Below are 20419 nucleotides of genomic sequence, written 5' to 3'. Positions count from 1 at the left end.
CCATTATTATTATTATTAAAGTTATTATTATTATTATTATTGTGGGTCAGGCACTCTGCAGGGGATATAATAGAGATCAAAATAGAAATGAGATCTTTCCCCCAATGAAGGAGAACAGTTTTTCCATTCAGGTGCTAAGGAAATTGGATCTAAAATTGGGACTCTAGTACTTCTTGGTCAGCAGTTCAAAACTAGGACAAGGGACTTGAACATTATACTTCCAGGATGATGTTACCAGAGCCCTATGCTCCTCTTCTGAAATGCAAACAATAGCAGCTGTTGTATATTCAGTGTTTACTCTGTACCAGGTCATTTACATAAATGATCCAATGGAATCCTCAGATAACGCCTACAAATTAGATATATTAACATCTACATTTTGTGGTTGAGGAAACTAAGGCTCAAGGTAACTTGCTCAAGGTCATACAGCTGGCAAGTGGCAGAGCTGGGATTCCAACCCAAGGCTGCTACCAGATCCTGATCATTTAACCACACATTAGGCTTGTGTTTTATTCCACTGTGCTAATAATATCTAATGCCAATGCTTTACTCAGGCAAAGTAACATTGCTAAGTGACTAATACTTTGATTTGAATAGATTTATTGAATTGTTTTCCTGTAATGTAGGTGGTACTAGGACCTTATGAGGACCTGTGAAAAGAGAACAATAAATCAGAATAGAGAGATTTGAGGGGTGGGCACACCAGTGATGAACTTCCTAATTTGGTCTCAGGATGATTGGGCAAGGATTATAACTTTGTACCTTTAAAATTTGGCACCAATTAGACTTCTGAATTAGGGTTTGATGCTTGCATTCTTCCTTTTCACTGTATTCCCAATGCTTGTTTTCAGTTAAATTCTATTGGCCACAAATATATATGGCTGGAACACACATTTTGGATATTTTTTCAAATGTACAGTTATTTGATTAAGCAAAGGAAATCCTTAGGATTTCTTAGCAAACTTGGGGACCTTATGCTCGTTATTGCTATTGTTTTCCATTACCCTAAATATGGGTGCCTGGCAGGGGGATGCTAGGCTGCAGCAGATGTGTTTAGGACTGGAACATTCCAGAATGGGGCACACCAAACAAGGTTGTCAGAAAAGGTTGCCTGCAGCTCACAGTGGCTAAGATTGTCTTTCTACCCCATTCTATACAAAACAAGGGTTTTGTGTTGATGTGCATCACATCAAACACATTGGTCTTTTATCCATCTCTTGGCTATGCCCAAGGGTTGAGATCATGCATTATTGGAGGTACTGCCTTTAATAACAAGAATTCAATTATCATTTGGTTTCTTGATCTGTGCATGTGCCTGACTTTTTGTTCATAATTGATGTGCCATTTTGTCCTTCAAGTGATGGCTTTTCAAGCTAGGCATGTTTTAATGTACACTTCTGAGGACAAAATTCTTGGGAAGCCGGTTTTGTGTCTTCTCAGACACAGTAAATCTGAACTGATGGTAGTCAACTTAACAACAGCACGAACCATTATACTGAACAAATTCAGATATTACTGTTCCTGATCCAAACCTTATTCTCTTGGATAAAAACTTTAAAAGCCTAGGGTAGAGCTATCTAAAGTAACAGAATAAAAACCAGTGATACGTTTTAATTATCATTCATAATTAATTCTTTCAGGTTCAGGTCTATAGAGTAGGCAAAAACAATAGGCTTAGTCATCAGTGGTCTCACCATTTTGGACTGCGATGTCAACAAGATCATCTCTCTGACAGAAGTTCCCGCTAATTCTGTCTTACTTTTTTGGAGCTTCAGTGAGAAGCTGGATAGAGGCCTGTAGAGAATGCTTCTTCTTCCCGTGTTCCACCTTTTACCTTTTCTCTTTCTCATTATTTGTGGCAAGTGCAACTAGAGACCTTTTGTGAATGATGCCAACAGAGTATGCCCTTGATGTATGGGAAGAGGCAATTCCCTTTGCTGAAGGGCACAATGGGTGAAACAGGAACTCAAACCAACTAACAGCACAACTCCAAGGCCTCGAAGTGACAGTGGACCATTGTGACAGCCCCTCTTTTGCAAGTGAATGCTGTTACTATAGCTATGCTATAAGTCTTTCTACCATAGTGTTGTGGCTGTGAGTACATGTGTTGTCTAGGCTAGAGAATCCTGAAGAACAGGCTTCAGTTTCAGTCATCTTGGGGAGTTTCTGTCAGTCAGCTCCAATAGGTCAATCAGAGCACAAAAGCTAGCACAGCCTGGCCAGCTGAAAACCCAGTGTGTTGGAGAAACTCAGAGTTGGGAATGTTGTTTTTGAGTTTTAATCTTCACTTTTGGCTGTAGGTAGATGCAGTTTTCTTTCCCAGAAGGCTCTGTGCCTTTCAAAACAGAACACTAGCATTCTGTTTGCTTTCAGGAGCTTGCTGCCCTGTTTTTTTTTTTTTTTTTTTTTCACTTACTTGTTTTACTAGTATTGATTTTATACTCCACTTTCCATCCTTCACTTATTGTCATAACCTACCAAAGCCCCCAGAAAACAGTCAGGGTTTTGCAGAAATTCCAAAGACAATCAAATAGAGCATCCAAGAATGTCAGGAGGGGGAATTAGTGAAAACCTCTTAAGGGAGCTCAGCGTGCGCTAGGCAACTAAGTGTGGATACCTTGGTGGCAGCACATGCCATCCATTCATGATCTATTTCTACAGAGTACATCTTGAGACAGAGTGATGAAGGAAGATCATTGGAATAAAACCCTCTGGAGACTGAGGTATTGATTTCTGCTCTGCTAGTAGTTAGCTCTGTTATGTGCGGCAAGGTTTTGGCCTGAACAACTAGAAGAATGGAGTAGTTATTAACATAGATTGACAAGACTAGTTGTAGATGGATCAGGAGGATTTGGGGTGAATATCATGAGTTCAACATTGGGTATGTTGATTTTTAACATCCAAGTGGAGATATAAAAGTAGGCAATTGAGTATATGAATCTGGAAGTTAGGCTATAGGTCTGAATTGGAAGTATAAATCTGAGAATTATGGCATAGATCTAGTACTTAAGGCCACGAGAACAAAAGAGATCACCAAGGAAGTTAGTGTGGACAGAGAAGAAGACCAAAGACTGAGTTTTGGGGCACTCCAACGTGAAGAGAGAGGTCAGCGAGATGAATAAGAACCCTTAAACAGGCTATGAAAATGTCTACAAGCTAAATTTTGTCCCTGAACTATACCAAGTATTAGGAATTTTCACAGGAGTTCAGAGCCAGAAGGGACCACAGGGGACATATATTCCAATAAAGAATGCTAAACTGAGAAACAGGAGACCTGATTTTACTCCTTATTTTATGCTCAGGTATGTGAACTTGACAGATCATGTAACTTCTCTGTGTCTCCCTTTCTTACCTATAATGTAAGATAGTTAGACAAGATGACTTCTAAAGTTTAGACATTCATGATTCTGTGTTCTCTTTTCACAGAGGAAGAAACGGAAGCACAGAGAAAGCTGATAAATGACTTTCTCAAACATTCTGGCATTAGGCACTGATCACAGGACAGGGTATCATCTTCTATACTGATGTCTTAAAATCCTGCATGCGTATTAGAATATTTGAGGAGCTTTCAATAATGCTGATTACTGGAGTATCAAACTAAAAGCATCTCTTTTTGTTGGTCTGGGTTGGGTTTGGCACTGCTATTTTTGACGCTCTTCAGGTAATTCTAACGTGCAGCTGGTGTTGAAAACCCCCACTCTACATTAACAGGACATGGCAGTGTCTTGCTATCTGCTACACCTCTCTGCATCTTGACTTTTATTTCTAATAAAAAATGATTCACTCCATTTTAAGCCCTTTTTTTTTCACATGAAGGTTGTTACAGGAGCTTAGCTTTCTAGACCTTGTGAAACCAAAGTAGCAAGTATCAGCTTTCCCTGATGCTCAGAAAAATGGCATGACCATAGCTTTCTTGAACTCCATCCTAGAAATGAAGTGACATGGAAAACCATGAAGCCATGGCCGCGTGTGTGAGGGGCCATGTGGGGGGAGGTACAGAGAAGGGAGGAATTGTTTTCTCATCCTCTACCTTTTTGGAAAAAAGATACAAGATTTTATACAAAAACAAACTTACAAGGTTAATGGGCAGTGCATCTGGGCATAGTATACAAAAACATTGTTGCTTTTACCATATTTATTTAGCAGGCATAGTTATGCTATCCACCCTAGCAGTCCTACTGTTTTAAGTCGAAGCTTTGCCACTTTGCACACCAATAGGTTTTCTGACTAAAATTCATATTCTCTATACTCTGCAAACTTTGGTTCCAGATAGCTGGGTGCGTATGTGTCAGGGTGGATGTTTGCGTGTGCATACATGTGAGTGTGTATGTGTAGGTATGTGTTTAAAACTAAATTCTAATGTTCACTTTCTCTGGGGAGCATGTGTCCAGAAAAATAGCCGTTTTGAACTAAGACAGGATACAGACATGGACTGTGGAGACACATTATTTACAGTCTTTCCACACACACCTACCACTCCAGTAGTGCCAGCAAAATGATTTTACCATGCACAGTGCACCAGTAATTAACCTGGCATATTTCCTTTGAATTCCCCTTGTCTATTCTATAGTTGTTTTTCTTAAGTGCCCTTTATAATTCTAAATCATTTTCTTAGTTTAGAAGCATAAAAATATATTGTGTATGACTTGGTTTGCTCATAAAATTGTCATATTTGATATATTTAAAGATGTGACGGCCTGGGGGAGAAAAACAGGAAAATTCAGGGGAGAAACTGAGCAAGTCCTTAGAAACAATTTTTTTCCTCTGGGTCTTCATAGCTCTACTTCACTCAGACGTGCAGACCATAATAATGAACACAGGCTTAGAATATACTCTGAGATTGCTCTAGGGTGACCAGGGCTCAAGATAATTGTAATTTTTAAAAATAGGTTTCACCGTTGTTTGGAACCATCTACAATTCAATTTACTTTATCGCACAAGCCATGAATAATGCTACGAAAGAAAATGGACAGGCTGGTGCTGCCAGCCTGGTTCAGCATTCCAGAAACATGCAGTTCTATGGATTCAACCAGTTGATAAGGACAGATTCAAATGGAAATGGAATTTCAGAATATGTAATCCTGGACACCAACTGGAAAGAATGGGAACTCCATAGCACCTACACTGTGGACATGGAAATGGAGCTGCTACGTTTCGGAGGGATCCCTATTCACTTCCCTGGTGGCAGGCCCCCTAGAGCAGATGCAAAATGCTGGTTTGCAGAAGGGAAGATCTGCCATGGAGGTAAGGAATGGAAAATCGCTAGTAGTCAATTTGGCTCAGCTTGGGTTACAAGGGAACCTCTTTAGGAGAAGGCGTATTTTAATATTGAAACATGCATAAAATCAGTCATTTGCATTCGAGTGACGTACACCTCTTGGCACTCTATCTAGTTAATTTAAAATAATAAGAACAATGAGAGGTACTTTGCAGCCCTGAATAATCATCCACAATTTAAAAGCCTCCCCACCACTCTTTTTAAAAAGAATCCCACTCTTTCCCAAAGAGTTTACTCTAAAAAGAGGAAGACATTAGCCTTCTTCTTGCTCTTTTGTAGGCTATGACCTATGATTGTTTCTCCTGCTTTCAAGGTCCCCTATCCATCCCTTGATGTTTCCAAATCCTGCCAATCAGGTCCCACCACAGAAATACCATGTCTATACTCTCTCCTCTCTGAACTCCCATTGAAATAAAAGTTTGTGCCTCACAGCTTAGCACAAAATTGCTTTTCAATTGTTTCTTGTGTACTGATTTTGTCTCCACCCCCACTCCCAAATATATTGCTCTTTGAGGATAGGGACCATAGCTAATAATTTTTATGGTGTCCAACTGCCCAACACAGTAGGTATCCAGTAAATACTTGCAGTTTGATTGACTGGTGGAACTCCTCTAGCTTGTGGAAGAGGGGAAACTTGGTCAAATCTCTGAGAGCCAGAGGGGATCATTGGAAGGACCCATATTATTATGCAACTGTATACCATACTCTTAAAACCAAATGCATCTATTTGAAAGGGGCTTTGATTTCTACTTTGCTTTAGCATGATATATCCAGCTACGTCTTCACTCACATCATATTTCCCTCAAAAATCTTACTAATCTATCCAAATATTTAGATTTTATGGAGGCTAATTTACATTCTGATGAAAACACTAATTATCAAAACCAGACTTACCCTCACCCTTGAAGGAGAAGTTCTGTGTTTTTCATCTATAACTTGCAAGGTCTATGGGCTCAGGTGAATTAAAAAGGCCTTTTATTTTATGAAGGCAAGGTAATACTTACCCTTCACAGGTGAGATAACATATTTATTCTCAAGAACTCTATTGCTGTCCAACTTAAATTAAGGTACTCAAAGTTTTCCATTCGTGGACTTTTTCCTCCAAAGAAACACTCTGGTAAGCCTTAATTCATGTGATTTGTTATTGTCAGAGTGGTGAGTGGTTTTGCTTCAGAACAGTGAAATTGCTTTCTGTGTCCATAAAGTCAACAAGACAGACTGTGCTGAGAAAAAATGGAATTAGGTTAGGTAGATGTGGCTTGATTTTAGAGTCACCAGAAAGCATGAGGAGTCACTCTGCGGTGCCCTTTATTTACTGCCTCTCTCTGATAATGCCATTCTTCCTCTTCCTCTCACTCTCTGCAGGCATCGATGCTGCCTTTGCCATGATGGTCTGCCTTACTTTGCTTATAGCCCTGCTGTTTATTAATGGATTTGCTTACTTTATAAGGTACATTTTTTGTTCTTTTTGTATATAAAAAAATACAAGCCCATAATAGCCTTGTTAATATTGATTTCCAGGAAGTCCTGTTTCATTACAATTGCCTCATTACATGACCCACTGATTTTCTTTTTTCCACAGTGGTTTACCATTCCTACAGGCCCCATTTAGAGTGAAGTGTTTTCATGATGCCAAGAATAACTTCCTCAGCTGTGTTGTCAGTGTTGTTGCCTGTGAATAGATCTGGCTCTCAACACAATGGTGAAATAAGAGAACGAGTACTTTAGGGCCTGTGTACTCCCTATCTTTGTTCTCCTTTCTCCTAGCAGAGTCTCCTGTAACCATCTCCTTGCCCAAATGATATGTGATGATAGGGAATGGAATTGAGATATTTTAATGAATTTCAAGAATTAGGCAGACTTTGCTAAAATCCAAGCTCTAGGAATAATGGTATGAACTCATAGGACTATAATGGGGATTAAGTAAACTAAAATAAGTAAAGCACCTAGAACAGTATGTGACTCATAGTAGGTGCTCAATAAATGGTAAAATCTCAACCCCTTCCCAAGAATAAGGAACTCTCTTGCTGATTGTTGGAAGCTCAGGATCTTCACTTTGATACTCATGCCTTTTGTCCAGGGTATCACATTCCAGATTTCTGCCATCTTGCTTCCTTGGGCAAAAGTTATCCTGTCTAACCATCAACATCTTTATTATCATCAAGTTTTGCCTTCCTCCCTCAGATCTCTTAGTACATGACCAAATAATCTAATGAGGTACTACAGAACCAGGGATAAGTGGCTGAAGATGGCCTAACATGACAGCTGTTTCTTAGAAACTTTGCATTTTAACACTTGGACCCTCTCCATACTAGAACAATTGGAGGAAAGTGAAAAATAAAATAAATTATAGCCATCTCATTTTTCCATTGCCACCCTGCAAACCACATCATTGTCACCTCTTAGTAAGGGTGGTCCTGACAACAATATGGCCTGGATTGGTAGGGAATAGAGTGAGGCTATTTTGTTGAGTTCTACGAAAAAATTTCTATAGTGTATTAAATAGCTGTGTGACCTTGGGCAAGCCACCTAACCTTTCTTGGCCAGAATTTTCTCATTTGCACAATGAAGAAATTGGATTAGATGATGTTTAAGAGCCTTCCCAGCTCTGATATTTTAATAAGTCTGTGAAATCCTGGATTGAAACCATAACAGGTGTTACTCTTAGTGTTTAAAATGTTGGCATAGCTGTGAAAAACTTCTATTATTAAATTTCCCCAGTATTAGAAATTTGATAAAGTCACACAGAGTCGTAGGTAGCTTATGAATTGTTAAAACACACTTGATAAAGACACTAGTTCAAAGGAAGTTTTTCTTTTAATTTCTGTAACTGGGATATATTCCTGCTAAGAATAGAAATTCAATATCTTTAACTTAGCTGCTGCCGAAGAATAAAGTATTTAATTAACATCATTAGATACTTAGCAAAAATAAACTCTATCCAATCAAAAAGCTTCCCTGTCTAGAGAAATTTGAGGAGTAACAGACTCTGTCTACCTAATGCCAAAACATCCCATGGCAGTGTGGAAAATGTAGTCACTCAGCTGTTTATGTTACTTGTCAACCCCCCAACTGACAGTTCTCACTCATCTTTCTCACCGTATGGACTGGTTCTTTGCGCTTTGAGTGAGCCTAGTCTGCAATTCTTGGAAAAGGAAGGAAAAAAGAAAAAAAAAAAAAACAAAAACAGTGGGGAGGGGTTTGTTTGAATCTTGTGGGCTGAAGGGCAAAGGTTGGAGAGGAAAATTATTGGAGAGGGACCTGATTAGAGAGGAAAATGATTGGAGAGGAAAATGAGTTTGAGACAATTGGTACTTCAAGTGGTCACAGAAAACTCAGAGATGGGAAAGAGGTACATCATTTCCCAGACTCACTTGGTCCTTGGTTCTTCAGCTAACAAAGCACAAAAGATGCCCCCTCTTTGCTGCCTTCCTCCCTCTCTCTGCCCACCACGGCTGCAATCAGAAGAGCTGAGCGGCTGATGAGATTCTGTAATAGACGGTGATTACTTGCAGGAGAGTAACTCTCTGTTCCTTCCTTTTCTGTATGTTTTGATTGTTTAAGTTTTTTTTCAGAAAGAAAGACATGCAAAGAACCCAACCACCCCAAAACAAAGGATTCTTTGAACTCCTCCTTTCTCCCTACTCCTCCGGAACCAGATTGCATCGCCTTTCTATAAAGCTCTCCCGTGCTTTGTTATACTAATGATGATAATGATAATAATGAGCCCTCATACTTTCATAGTGCTTTATGCTTTTCAGAGCACTTTCACATACATTATCTGATTTGATTTTCAAAACAACTCTATAAAGCAGGTAATGCAAGGACTATTATCCTGCTAGATGAGGACGCTGAGCCATGCAGAGGTTAAATTATTTATCCAAGGTCACCTGGACCTGGCTAATTAATGACAGAATCTGCACCACATCCCAGATCTCTGGACTGGGAGTCCAGTTTGCTTTCTACTAGAGTGTACTCTGTAGCATGATTATTTTTACAGGTGTGCCTGTTTTAAGACAATTCACCACACATATGAAACAGATGAGTTAGGGAGTGATGCTTTACTTTGCCAAAAGATTCATGTGCTGTACCCAAGAATCCACTACAGGGCTCTTTTAATTTTCTCTGCAGGGCAGCAGCTCCCACAGTGATAAGGGACATGTTTGTTGGCAGACAATTAGAAACACATTAATTGTTTGTTTACAAACCAGTGGAATCACTGAGAAAAACTGAGTTGCTGATACTTAAAGCTACAGTGACATTGTAAACTTCTTAAAGCAACTTGACAAAGCATTTTGATTCAGTGGTTGTTTTCTCCACGATGGCTCTTGGCTTTAACACATTCCACAGAGTAACCATTATGGGGTTATGGAAAAAGCAAAGCCAAATTGTAGCTGTCAGAGCCCCCAAGACAAAACAACAAAACGAGCATACCGACTAATCAAGATTCCCTCCAGGTCTTCAAGTTGCCCAGTCAGACCTACCTGACTGTGTGAGTACACATCATAAACTCCTGTGTGTCTAGTAATTGATTTGTAGAAAATAATTACATTCACTACAAATTAATGGGCATGTTTAGAGAGAATCAGGTTTAAACTGTGTCTGTAATGCTCAGACAAGAGACCAATTCAGTAAAAGAAGAAAACTCAGTCAGCCTACTTGTTTGGAATCATGTAGACAAAGCAACCAACTGATTGAATTTTTCCACTTTTCAACCTGTTGCTTTGGCAACTTTACAAGACAAGCGTCTTATGGGCAGAAATCTGGGCCCACAGCCAGGGAGCAAGGATTCAAGTTCCAGCTCTGCCTCAGGCTAGGGGATCTCATGCCAATTTGCTCAATTTTGTTTTGTTTCTCTAATGTGTTTTTGTCTATAAAATGGAGATTAATGATTCTTGGCCCTGGTATTATCAGGATAAATACTATGGCATATGAGAAAGAGTATTGAGTTCCTTAAATGTATTCAGACGTGTTGTTATGAATGTGCCCTTGATGTGGGATCACCATTTTATTAGCCTGAGATACCATTCCCATGTAGTGCCTTCGCACCTCTCTTTTGATGCATCTTCAAGAGCATTTTAATTTTTCTCTTTTGGTCTTTGTAACTGCAAGTTGTGCGGGCCGGGGTGGCTTCCTTCTTTTCCTGTGGGTACTATGGTAAAAATCCATGTGTGATTATCCTCCCAATTATTTTGTATACCTTGAATATTCTTTAACTGTTATCTTAGGGCAAATTAACCCTGGCTTTGCCAAAACACCCAGTCCCTTGTGACCCTCTGATTTCATGTTTGTTTTAGGCGTCGTATAAATAAAATCCAGTTGATCAAAGGACCCAATAGAATTCTACTGACTTTGGAGGATGTAACGTTTATCAACCCCCACTTTGGCAGTAAGGTAAGGCGTATCCTTTTCTTTTGCTGCCCTGTCCAATATGGTAGCCACAAGCCACAGATAATTATTGAGCACTTGACGTGTGGCTAGTCTGAATTGTGATATGCTATAAGAGTAAAATATTCAGTGGGTTTAGAAGACAGTACAAAAACATGTAAAATATCTTATTAAATTTAAAAAAATATTTAAACAATTACAAAGTTAATTAAATGTCAAAATTAAATATTTTAGATATATTGGGTTAAAGTATATTATTAAAGTTAATTTTACCTGTTTCCTTTTATTAATTGTGACTACTAGAAAACTTAAAATTACATATATGGCTCATGTTACATTTTTATTAAATAGTGCAGCCTTAGAACATTGTTGTGCAAGTGAATGCAGTGCACTTTGAGCAGTAGTTTAGCTTTGACTTAATGTAGTTCTTTGTATATATGGACTCAACATTTGATGGTTATTTCTTCAAGGGCAGCAATATATCTTTTAAAATGTTAGCCTAACATAATGCTTATAATATAGTAGGTGCTTGTAAAAGTTTGGTGAATTAATCAACTAGTGAAAGAGAGTTGCATTTCACCAAAAGGTCTTCACTGGTTGTGATTGTAATGTAATTGGTGATCTTCATTAAAGGCCTGCTACTATGTCCTACCCCTGGGGCTAGGCTTTGTGAAAGATGACATGTAGTCCCAGATTTCAAGAGGATTGCAGTTAAGTTAGAGAGACAAATCATACCACACAAGAGAGACGCCATGTTGTACAAAGAAACTAGAGTGTGGTAGAACTTCAGAGGAGGCAGATCAGTGGAGGGAGGCTTTTCAGAAACTCAGCACAAAAACTGAGTCTTAATGAAGGAAGGATAGGGTTTGTTTAGGTCACAAACTGGTAACCACCTTTGTTTCACCCTCACAGCTATTAAAAAAAGCCAGAATTTTGAAATTATGAAATTACATATAAAAATCTGGATTTCTGAGTTTTCTTTAAAAGTTGGAAGATCTGTCAACCTTGGATCTCATTCTGACAATTGGCTATAACTCAGTAGTAGTTGTGTTTTGTGGAAAAGGCATGTTCTTTGCAGTTTGATACAATTCCCACCACTCTATATTGTCTTATACTCAGCATATTTCACCTCTTTATATTACCTATCTGGCCCCATAGGTGAGGCATCCTAGGCAGAGGAAACAGCATAAATAGAAGCTTGGAGAAGAGAACATGTGGGGAAGAGTACTGTCAAAGCTAGCTAGTGTGTCTCCTTGTGCTAGTATATGTAGCCACAGTAAAGACACTAGTCTGTAATTTATAGTATGGTAGTGGATATAGGAAGAGTATACAAACACCTTATATTGTCTTCATGTGCCATTTACTCTTGCTACACAACTGTGCCAGATTTGATAATTAATTGTTATCTCAGTGACCAAACTGGTATTTTGCCCGAATGTGAAATTGAAGGGTATATTTAGTTAGTTGGCTGGGTAAGAATGGATTTACATGGTACTACCCTGAGCAGTTGGAGTCAAATTAGTTGTTCAGCTGTTTGATTTAATTTTCAATTATAACCCTAATTCTTACTTGTTTAAATCATCAGATCTTTTCGTAAGGTTGATATTGTGTTCCTGGAAATGTATTGCTGAAAGCCAAAACTGTCACTGTGGCTGAAGCCTACACTCCACACTTGTGGCATAAAAATTTATTGATATTAGTCCCCATTTTTGGAGCCACCAAAGGACCCTAGGACTCATGGTAGTGGAATTTGTCTGGATTTGCCATACTCAGTATGCCTCGCATAAAATTTCCTGCTTTAAGTAGAAAGTATAGATGTTGAAATACAAGCTCTGAAGCAATACTAATATGTAACCCAATACTAAGAAAAAAGTATTCACTTTTGTGACAAGATGTTTTATCCAGAAATGGATGTTCAGTAGTAAAAGTAGATGATTAGAAGTTATTGTCTAAATGTAGCAAAATATAGTAAAGTTTCAGTCAAAAGCAATAAACCTATTTGTAAAATCCCCACTTCTTTGGTGGTATCCATGTCAAAATGACAGTTCATATCAATTGCCTAGATGTTTTAGCTCTAACATATCAAAATGATACACAGAGCTCAATTTTGGGCTGAATGAGGCTTTAATTTGTATAGGATTTGCAATAGTCCAGTGTAGTCTATAAGACCTCCACCTATTCCTCCTCTCATTTGTACTGAGACATAAACCATATTTGGGTGACTAAAGCATACCAGGCCTCACAAAGTCACCATAAATAGCTGAGCAGTGCTACCTTCAGGTAAACAAAGTACCTAGGGTTTTAAAATCTTGCTCATCCTGATAGTTTTTTTTTCACTTGTGCATAAATTTTGAGATGAGAATAAAACGTCATCACTTTTTACCACATGAGTGAGAAAAATGAATAGTAACGGGACTATTACTGTTACTAAGGGATTGGTATACTGTTATAAGGGATTGGTAGCCTTATAGTAGGCAATGTTCTTTTGTAAATTGAAAAAAAAATTGTTTTATTTTATTTTATCTTTTTACTATTTTGGCCCAGGTGGAAAAGGATGGCATTACCCTAGAAGAACATAGCTCTTGGCCTCCAGATCCCTTTTGGCATTTGGCTTGTATCAGAGGTTCTGATGGGAAGAGATAGGGGAAGCATACATTTTCCTTAATTGCTGTGTAGTCACAAACTTGCAGCTGGCTGTGCCTAATCAGTCAAGAAGCCAAGCCAAGAATTCCATCCAAATGGAATGTCTGAAAGTGTAAACTCTTAGTGAATATAAAATTAATTCCGTCTAGAAAAATTGGCAGGTCAGGAGAAGTCAGGTTAGGAAAGGAAGTTTTTAGAAGAAAATGAAGCTGAAGTCAAAATGTGTGTGGATTTTGGCAATTCCCTTGCTTTCTCCTTTGCCCTTCATGGAGAGGTCTATATCTCAATATACAGATCTAGGTACTCCTGCTGAGATATGAAAATAAAGAATGAAAGGGAAGTAGATTCCTCCCTGACCTTGCTCTGTTGGGGAGTGTTCAGGTTGATGCTGGGGTTATGTGAAGAGTCAAGTTTTCCATCTTGTCTGAATTTTGAGCTGTTGAGATTTCAGCACATTGGGGGCTGGGTGGAGTTTACCATTGTCTTGGAACTTTGTGATAGTCTTCATAGAAGGAGCTTAACTCTGGGCTAACTCAGCTGTAATCTTTAGTTGATCAAAGACTATTAAGGGGTAGAGTGTTGGGAAGTAGTTAAGATTAATTTTTATTGGCAAGCAAAGTAAAATAAAGCATAATGTAGTTGTAGAGAGAGCACAGGATCAGATATAACACCAAGATTTTTGTCCCTGTCCCTATGTACCTCTCTAGGTCTTTGTTTCCTAATTATAAAACAGGGATGTTGGAGTTGAGGGTGGGGGCACTCCTAGACAATACCAAAATGTAACTACTAGCTCTGGATTGCTTTAATTCTAAGAAAGGCACATTTGGAGGTATGGAGAATATGAGGAACCTGTTGATTTATATGTCTTCATGTGAAATAAGTCTACTGGTTCAATTGAAGATACAGAGGTTCAATTTTAAAGGTTAACACAGATTGCAGGTAACTCTTCCTCTTGTCATTCAACTGTGCAGTTCCCAGCCCTTTCCTACCAGACTTATGTGTGCAACTTCAAAAATCAAGGAATAGAGAATTTGACCCATTTAAGCATCAGACTCATAAATTATATATAGGCATGTGATCTGCTCACTCTCTACTATTATTGCTTTCTGGGATCCCTCTGCCATTAATTTTACCTGCACAAAGAAGGATGCCATTCAGGATAGTATCACAAAAAGAGCCACTCCTGAGAGTCAGCAAGGTGGGATGCTGTCCTAGGTCTGCTATTGACTTTTTTTAATGTTAGATTTTTATAAACAATAATTCTTGTAACTAAACAATTGACTAGCTGTATGATATTAGGAAACTTATTTTATCTTTTTTTGGTCTTACTTTTTTGTCTATAAAGTGAGGGTCCCAGATTAAATTATGACTGGCATTCTTTCTTGCCCCCATCTATAATTTTAATCCTCTCTAGGAGATGGAAGCACCTTTATAATTTTTTGGTGCTACATGGTGGTTAAACAAGGTACCAACCCTGAACTAAAAAAGAAAAAAAGTTCAGAAGGATAGGGAAAATCAATCAACCTCATGTTTACAGAGTTCAACTCATACGGTTCTTTTCTTAGGAATAAAAAAGAAAATTCAGATAAGCTCTGTGCTATATCATGAGTATTTTGTTCATAACTTTTCTTTCCTAATCCTTTCACAGAGAGGAAGTCGTGCCAGTGTAAGCTTCCAGATTACCTCAGAGGTCCAAAGTGGGAGGTTCCCAAGACTCTCCTTTTCTTCAGGCAGTCTAACTCCAGCTACCTATGAAAACTCCAACATAGCGATTTATGAAGTAAGATATTTAGCAGCTGTCTAATCTACTGCTTTCTTGGATTTTAAAATGAGGCAATGATTTAGTAATTAGTCTTTGGGTAAAAATACTGGGGCTTTTGGCAAGTCTTTCCAGTTTGGTGTCTGTGTTTGCTTATGGACTTGTTTAGTTGACATTCTTGGCAATTATTTTCCTCAGCAACAAATCTACTTATTTATAACTTCACTGGTCTTTTAACTCCATATATTTACTATGCATGTAGAAAAAAGTTCTTGAGACCCAAACATTTAAATGTGTCACTCACTCCAGAAGATATATAGATAATAATAGAAGAAATGACTCCCTGAGTCTATTGTTTGTAATGAGATGTCTAGAGACATGCGTGTGCACGGCAGAGTTTGGGGTACCCTTCTCTTCAAATTCTAGTTGTTCTTCCTATACTTGTACTTCTGATATTGAGACTTTAAAAATTATTCAGTTATTTATTTTTCTTCACCTGTTCTGCCTCTTGGAGTAACAGGTTACTTTCTGCTGCTGAAAATAGAAATCCTTTTCATTCCACTGAGGTTTCTGTCTTTCAAGCTTTAAGAGGCCACCCTGTACCACCTGATCTAAGATACTAGAATTTGGCAACCAGAACAAATCTTGCATCAGAGAGATGAACTGTTTCTTCTCAGCATGAATGAGTTAAGCAGGGGGTAAAAGGGAAACTAGACTGCCTTTCTGTTCCTTCTAAGTGAGGCCTTCTCAGTGTGGTTTCCTTGTTTTGTTTGAAGATACTCCCAAGAGCAGCAAACACTCTCAACTTCAACAGTAACTACAAAGAAAGTCCAAAACAGGACAGAATGAGTTTTTAGATTGTCAACCACATTGGATTTTTCAAATGAATACTCTTCTCCATTAGATAAATAATTGACAGGGACCTTACTATGGTTTGAATGTGTCCCTCTCAAAATTCAGGTGTTGAAACTTAATGGCCAATGTGATGGTATAAATAGATGGGGTCTTTAGAAGGTGATTAGGCCATGAAGGCTCCTCTCTCATCAATTGAATTAAAGCCCTTATAGAAGAGGCTTCATGCAGTGTTTGGCTAATTTGCCCTTCCACGTTCTGCTCTGGGAGGACACAGCATTCCTCCCTTCTGGAGGGTGCAGAAACAAGGCACCATCTTGGTAACAGAGAGCAGCCCTCACTAGACAGCCAAACCTGTTGGTGCCTTGATCTTGGACATCCCATCCTTCAGAACTGTAAAAAATAATTTTCTGGTCTTTATAAATTACCCAATATTAACAGACTAAGACAGAAATTGGTACCAGAGCAGTGAGTTGTTACCAAAAAAATACCTAAAACTGTGGAAGTCGCTTTGGGACTGGGTAATGGGGAGAGGCTGGAACACTTTTGAAGGGAGTGCTGGAAAAAGTCTTCATTGCTGAGAATGGAGTGGTAAGGGAAATTCTGTTGAGGATTTGGAAGAAGAGATGAACTGTATGGAAAGCCTGATTCTTCTTAGAGATTACTTAAGTGGTCGTGAACAGATTGACCACATTGGTAAAAATATGTACGTTAAAGACCATTTTGAGGAAGTCTAAGATGGAAATGAGGAACGAAGTTGGAAAAGAAGCCATTCTTTTTATAAATTGGCAAAGAACTTGGCTGAATTATGTCCATATTCTAGGACCCTGTGGAAGGTAGAATTCGTGAGCAATGAATGAGGATTTTTGGTGGAAGAAATCTCTAGACATCTAAGCATTCAGGGTGCTGCATGGCTTTTCTTAACTGCTTATAGTAAGATGCAAAAAGTGATAAATGACTTAAAGACAGAATGCATTTTTTTTAAAAAACAAGGGAAACAGAACATATAGAGTTGTAAAATTCTCAGCCTTGCCATGTGAAGAATGAAAAAGCATGTTTAGGAGAGAAAACCAAGAGTGTGACACAAAAAAAAAAAAAAGTTTGCTAAGGAGATTGGTATGGATAGAAGGAAGCCAGATGCTATTCATCAAGATGACGGGAGAATGGGAGAATGACCCCAAAGACATTTTGGGATCTTCAAAGCTGTCATGCCCTTTACAGGCCCAGAGAGCCAGGGCCTTGAGCGTCGAACTGGTTTCAAAGTAGAGGCCCAGGACACTGATGCGGTCCAGGGCACCTGTGAGATCCCAGGGCTTGCCGCCTGGGGCTGACTCAAATCTCTGCTTCCCATGTTTCAGTGCAGGGCTCTTTGACCTTCCCAGTTCTGACTCAGGTGGTCCAAGATGTGGCTTGGCCTACTGCTCTGGAAGATGCAAGCCATAAATCTTGGTAGTACCCACGTGGTGCCAACTTTGCAGGCTCTCAGAGTGCAAGAGGTATGGAGGCATGGATACATCCATCTAGATTTCAAAGGATGTCTTGGACAGCTTCAGCACCCAGGCAGAGACTTGCCACAGGGGCAGGGCCACTGCAGAGAGTCCCCACTGGAACAATACCCAGTGGAACTGTGGGGTCTGGGCCACCACAAAGCGTCCTTACTAGGGCAGTACTCAGCAAAACTGTGGAGTCAGGGCCACCACAAAGATCCTCCAGTAGCATAGTGCTTAGTGGGGCTTTGGGGCATGGCCACCCTTGACACCCCAGACCTGTAAAGCCACCAGAATGCAACGCCAGTCTGGGAGAGCTGCAGTCATACTGACTTCAACCTGTGAGAGCTGTGGCATGGGTTGCACCCAGTTAAGCCATGAAGGTGGAATCCACTGGGGCCTTGGGGGCCCAACACCCACCCCAATGTGTCTGGGAATTGGAACATGGAGTCAAATATTATTCTCAAGACTTAAGACTTAATGTTGTTTGTTTTGTTGGATTTTGGACTTACTTTGGACCTGTTACATCTTTCTTCTTGCCTACTTCTTACTTTTGGAATAGAAATGTCTATCTTGTGCATATCCTACCATTGTATTTTGGAAGCATATGATTTGTTTGATTTCACAGATTGATGTGATGATATTAAGAGCTAATTAGGCCACAAGGGCTTCTCCTTTGTGAACGATATTAAGGCTCTTATAAAAGAGGCTTAATGCAGCCTTCAGCTAGCTTGCTGTTCTGTATTCTGCCATGTGAAGACATAGTGTTCCTCCTCTTGGGAGGATGTAGCAACAAGGCATCATCCTGAAAGCAGAGAGCAGACCTCACCAGACCACCATACCTGCTGGTACCTTGATCTTGGACATCCCAGCCTCCAGAACTATGAGAAATATATTCCTCTCTTTATAAATTACCCAGTCATAGGAATTCTGTTATAGCAGCACAAATGGACTATAGGCCTTCAACACCAACATTAGCATGGTGTATGTTTGTTCAGCCTATGTGAGGGCTTTGACTTAAATTAGTGGCAGAAACCTCTGGATCTTGCTTTGGACTTAATTCAATCAAAGAGGAGAACCGCTTCAAATGTAAACTTGAGGTATTGGGGAATTGTCAGCTCTACTCTCTCAAAGACCTAAGATAGGGTAACCAGATGGCTCTTGAATGTCAAATGGAATGAACTGATGGCTTTAGAAATGTATTGACACCTCTGGGATTCTGAAGTAAATCTCCATAACCTTGGTTTTTATCTGTAAAATGAAGGGTTGAACTAAATTCTCAACCTTGGTTGCTTACTGGAATCTCCTTGGGGAAATTTAAGAAATACCTGCTCCCAGGCCCCACCCTCAGCAATTCTGAGGTGGGGCCAGGTATTGGTATTTTTAAAAAGTTCTCTGATATGTGCAGCCTGGGTTGAGAATTGCTGGTCTAACAGACCTCTAAGGCCTTTTCTGGCTGAATATGCTATCATTCTCTGATTCTGTGGAATAATTTATGTGTTAAATTGTGGTGTGTTTTATTTGGTGGGGTTGGAAGGTTATAGTGTAGAATTGAGAAGGGGAAAAAAATTAACATCTGTATGTAACCGGCCTTTAACAGTCTGTCAGGTATTTTCTCATTTTGGAAGGAGGCAGAGAGCTAAGAATGACTATTGGTCAGTCAGATCATGAGTATTTTTAAATGGTGTAGGCCAAATGGGGACTTTATTTTTACAAAAGGAGGGTGTTATGAGAATAATACCTACACGGTGAAGTCAATATTAGGCTGATGGCACAGTGTGAAGGAAGGCAGCTGAGGCTAGAAAACTGCCCTGACTAAAGAGGACTGACTAAAGAGGTTAAAGAGGACTCAAAGAGGGGACATAAGCCAATAGAATTAACAGATGAAACAAAGACGTAGTGTGTCTTCTGAAACAGTATTCTATTAGGAATGTTTTAAAGAAGACTCATTGTCTAGTTTCTGTTTAAAATAAATCAGATTTTCATAAGAATTGTCATTGGAAGACCTGGAATTTCCAGATAAGGTGCCTGGAGTAGCAGATATCTAATAGCAAAAGACAGGTTTCCCTAGGACATGCTATCACATTGTACTACACTCACAAATTCACACTTTATTTTACACACAGATGCATAACCTTTGGAATTATGTGGGAAAATCAGCCCTCATTTCACAGATAGCCTTTGAAATGTGAAAGGAAAGCCAGATGAGCTGACTTCCAGGCAGAAAGAGCTGTGAATAGCAGATGCAGTGGGGACATGTCATGATCTGCTCTAATAGTTACAGTCTGGGTGAGACGAGGTGTGGTGGGCAGCAGTGTAACCCTGACACATTCAGAGAGAACCCACTGAATTCATCTTCCCTCTTCATTTTCTGACTACTTTTTCCTCTTTGCTTCTCCCTGTGTTTTCCTCTTTGTCTCATCTTTCTTTCTCTCCATTCATCTCTCTTTCTCAGAGCATTTTTTCTGTGTTCTCACCTTCTACATCCCTTGTAACTCTCTCCCTGCCCCCTCCCTTCCGTCAACCGTCTTTTCTTTCTTATCACAGAATCGCAGATCATCAGAGATAAAAAAAAAATCATCTAGTAAGTCCAGAAATCATCTAGTAAGCCCTAAGGAATCATCTAGTAAGTCCAGCTTTGTCAGTGAGGAAACTGAGGCTCAGGCAGATTGAGTGGCTGTTCTAAGGCCACCCTTGAGTTTGAAGCAGAGCCAGGTCTAGGATCTAGTGCTCTTTCCCCTTATTAATACACCATGGCTTTAGTTCAAAACTGATGGACATTAAATTACTTCTAAAAAGTTAAGTGAATAGAGTTTGATGTTTCTTGCTCTTAATTAAAAAGTGAGTGATGAGTGAAGTATTTTATCATTCTCTCTTAGAAGAAAAAAACAAAACAAATAGTGCATGTGTGGTGAAGATAAAACTTGCCCATTTCCTCCCTCTTCCTCATTATTCATGAAGTAGAATGCACACAGACTCAAAAATTTGCTTACAAACTTTGTGAGAATTATT

The 20419-nt window shown here is 39.2% G+C and overlaps 1 protein-coding gene across 1 annotated transcript in view; it reads left to right on the top strand.

The window, feature by feature from the left end:
• Positions 1-20419, top strand: part of GUCY2F (guanylate cyclase 2F, retinal) — a 97219-nt gene that overhangs the window by 17930 nt on the left and 58870 nt on the right. The window contains exons 3-6 of the mRNA XM_077988011.1: positions 4890-5244; positions 6644-6728; positions 10576-10672; positions 14958-15089. Coding sequence (XP_077844137.1) covers positions 4890-5244; positions 6644-6728; positions 10576-10672; positions 14958-15089 — 669 coding nt within the window. The remainder of the gene's footprint in view (positions 1-4889; positions 5245-6643; positions 6729-10575; positions 10673-14957; positions 15090-20419) is intronic.

Source organism: Macaca mulatta, chromosome X (genome assembly GCF_049350105.2).
Source record: "Macaca mulatta isolate MMU2019108-1 chromosome X, T2T-MMU8v2.0, whole genome shotgun sequence".
Classification (NCBI taxonomy): Eukaryota; Metazoa; Chordata; class Mammalia; order Primates; family Cercopithecidae; genus Macaca; species Macaca mulatta.
Note: the sequence above shows the minus strand (reverse complement) of the source record. Positions and strands in the feature narration are given on the sequence as shown.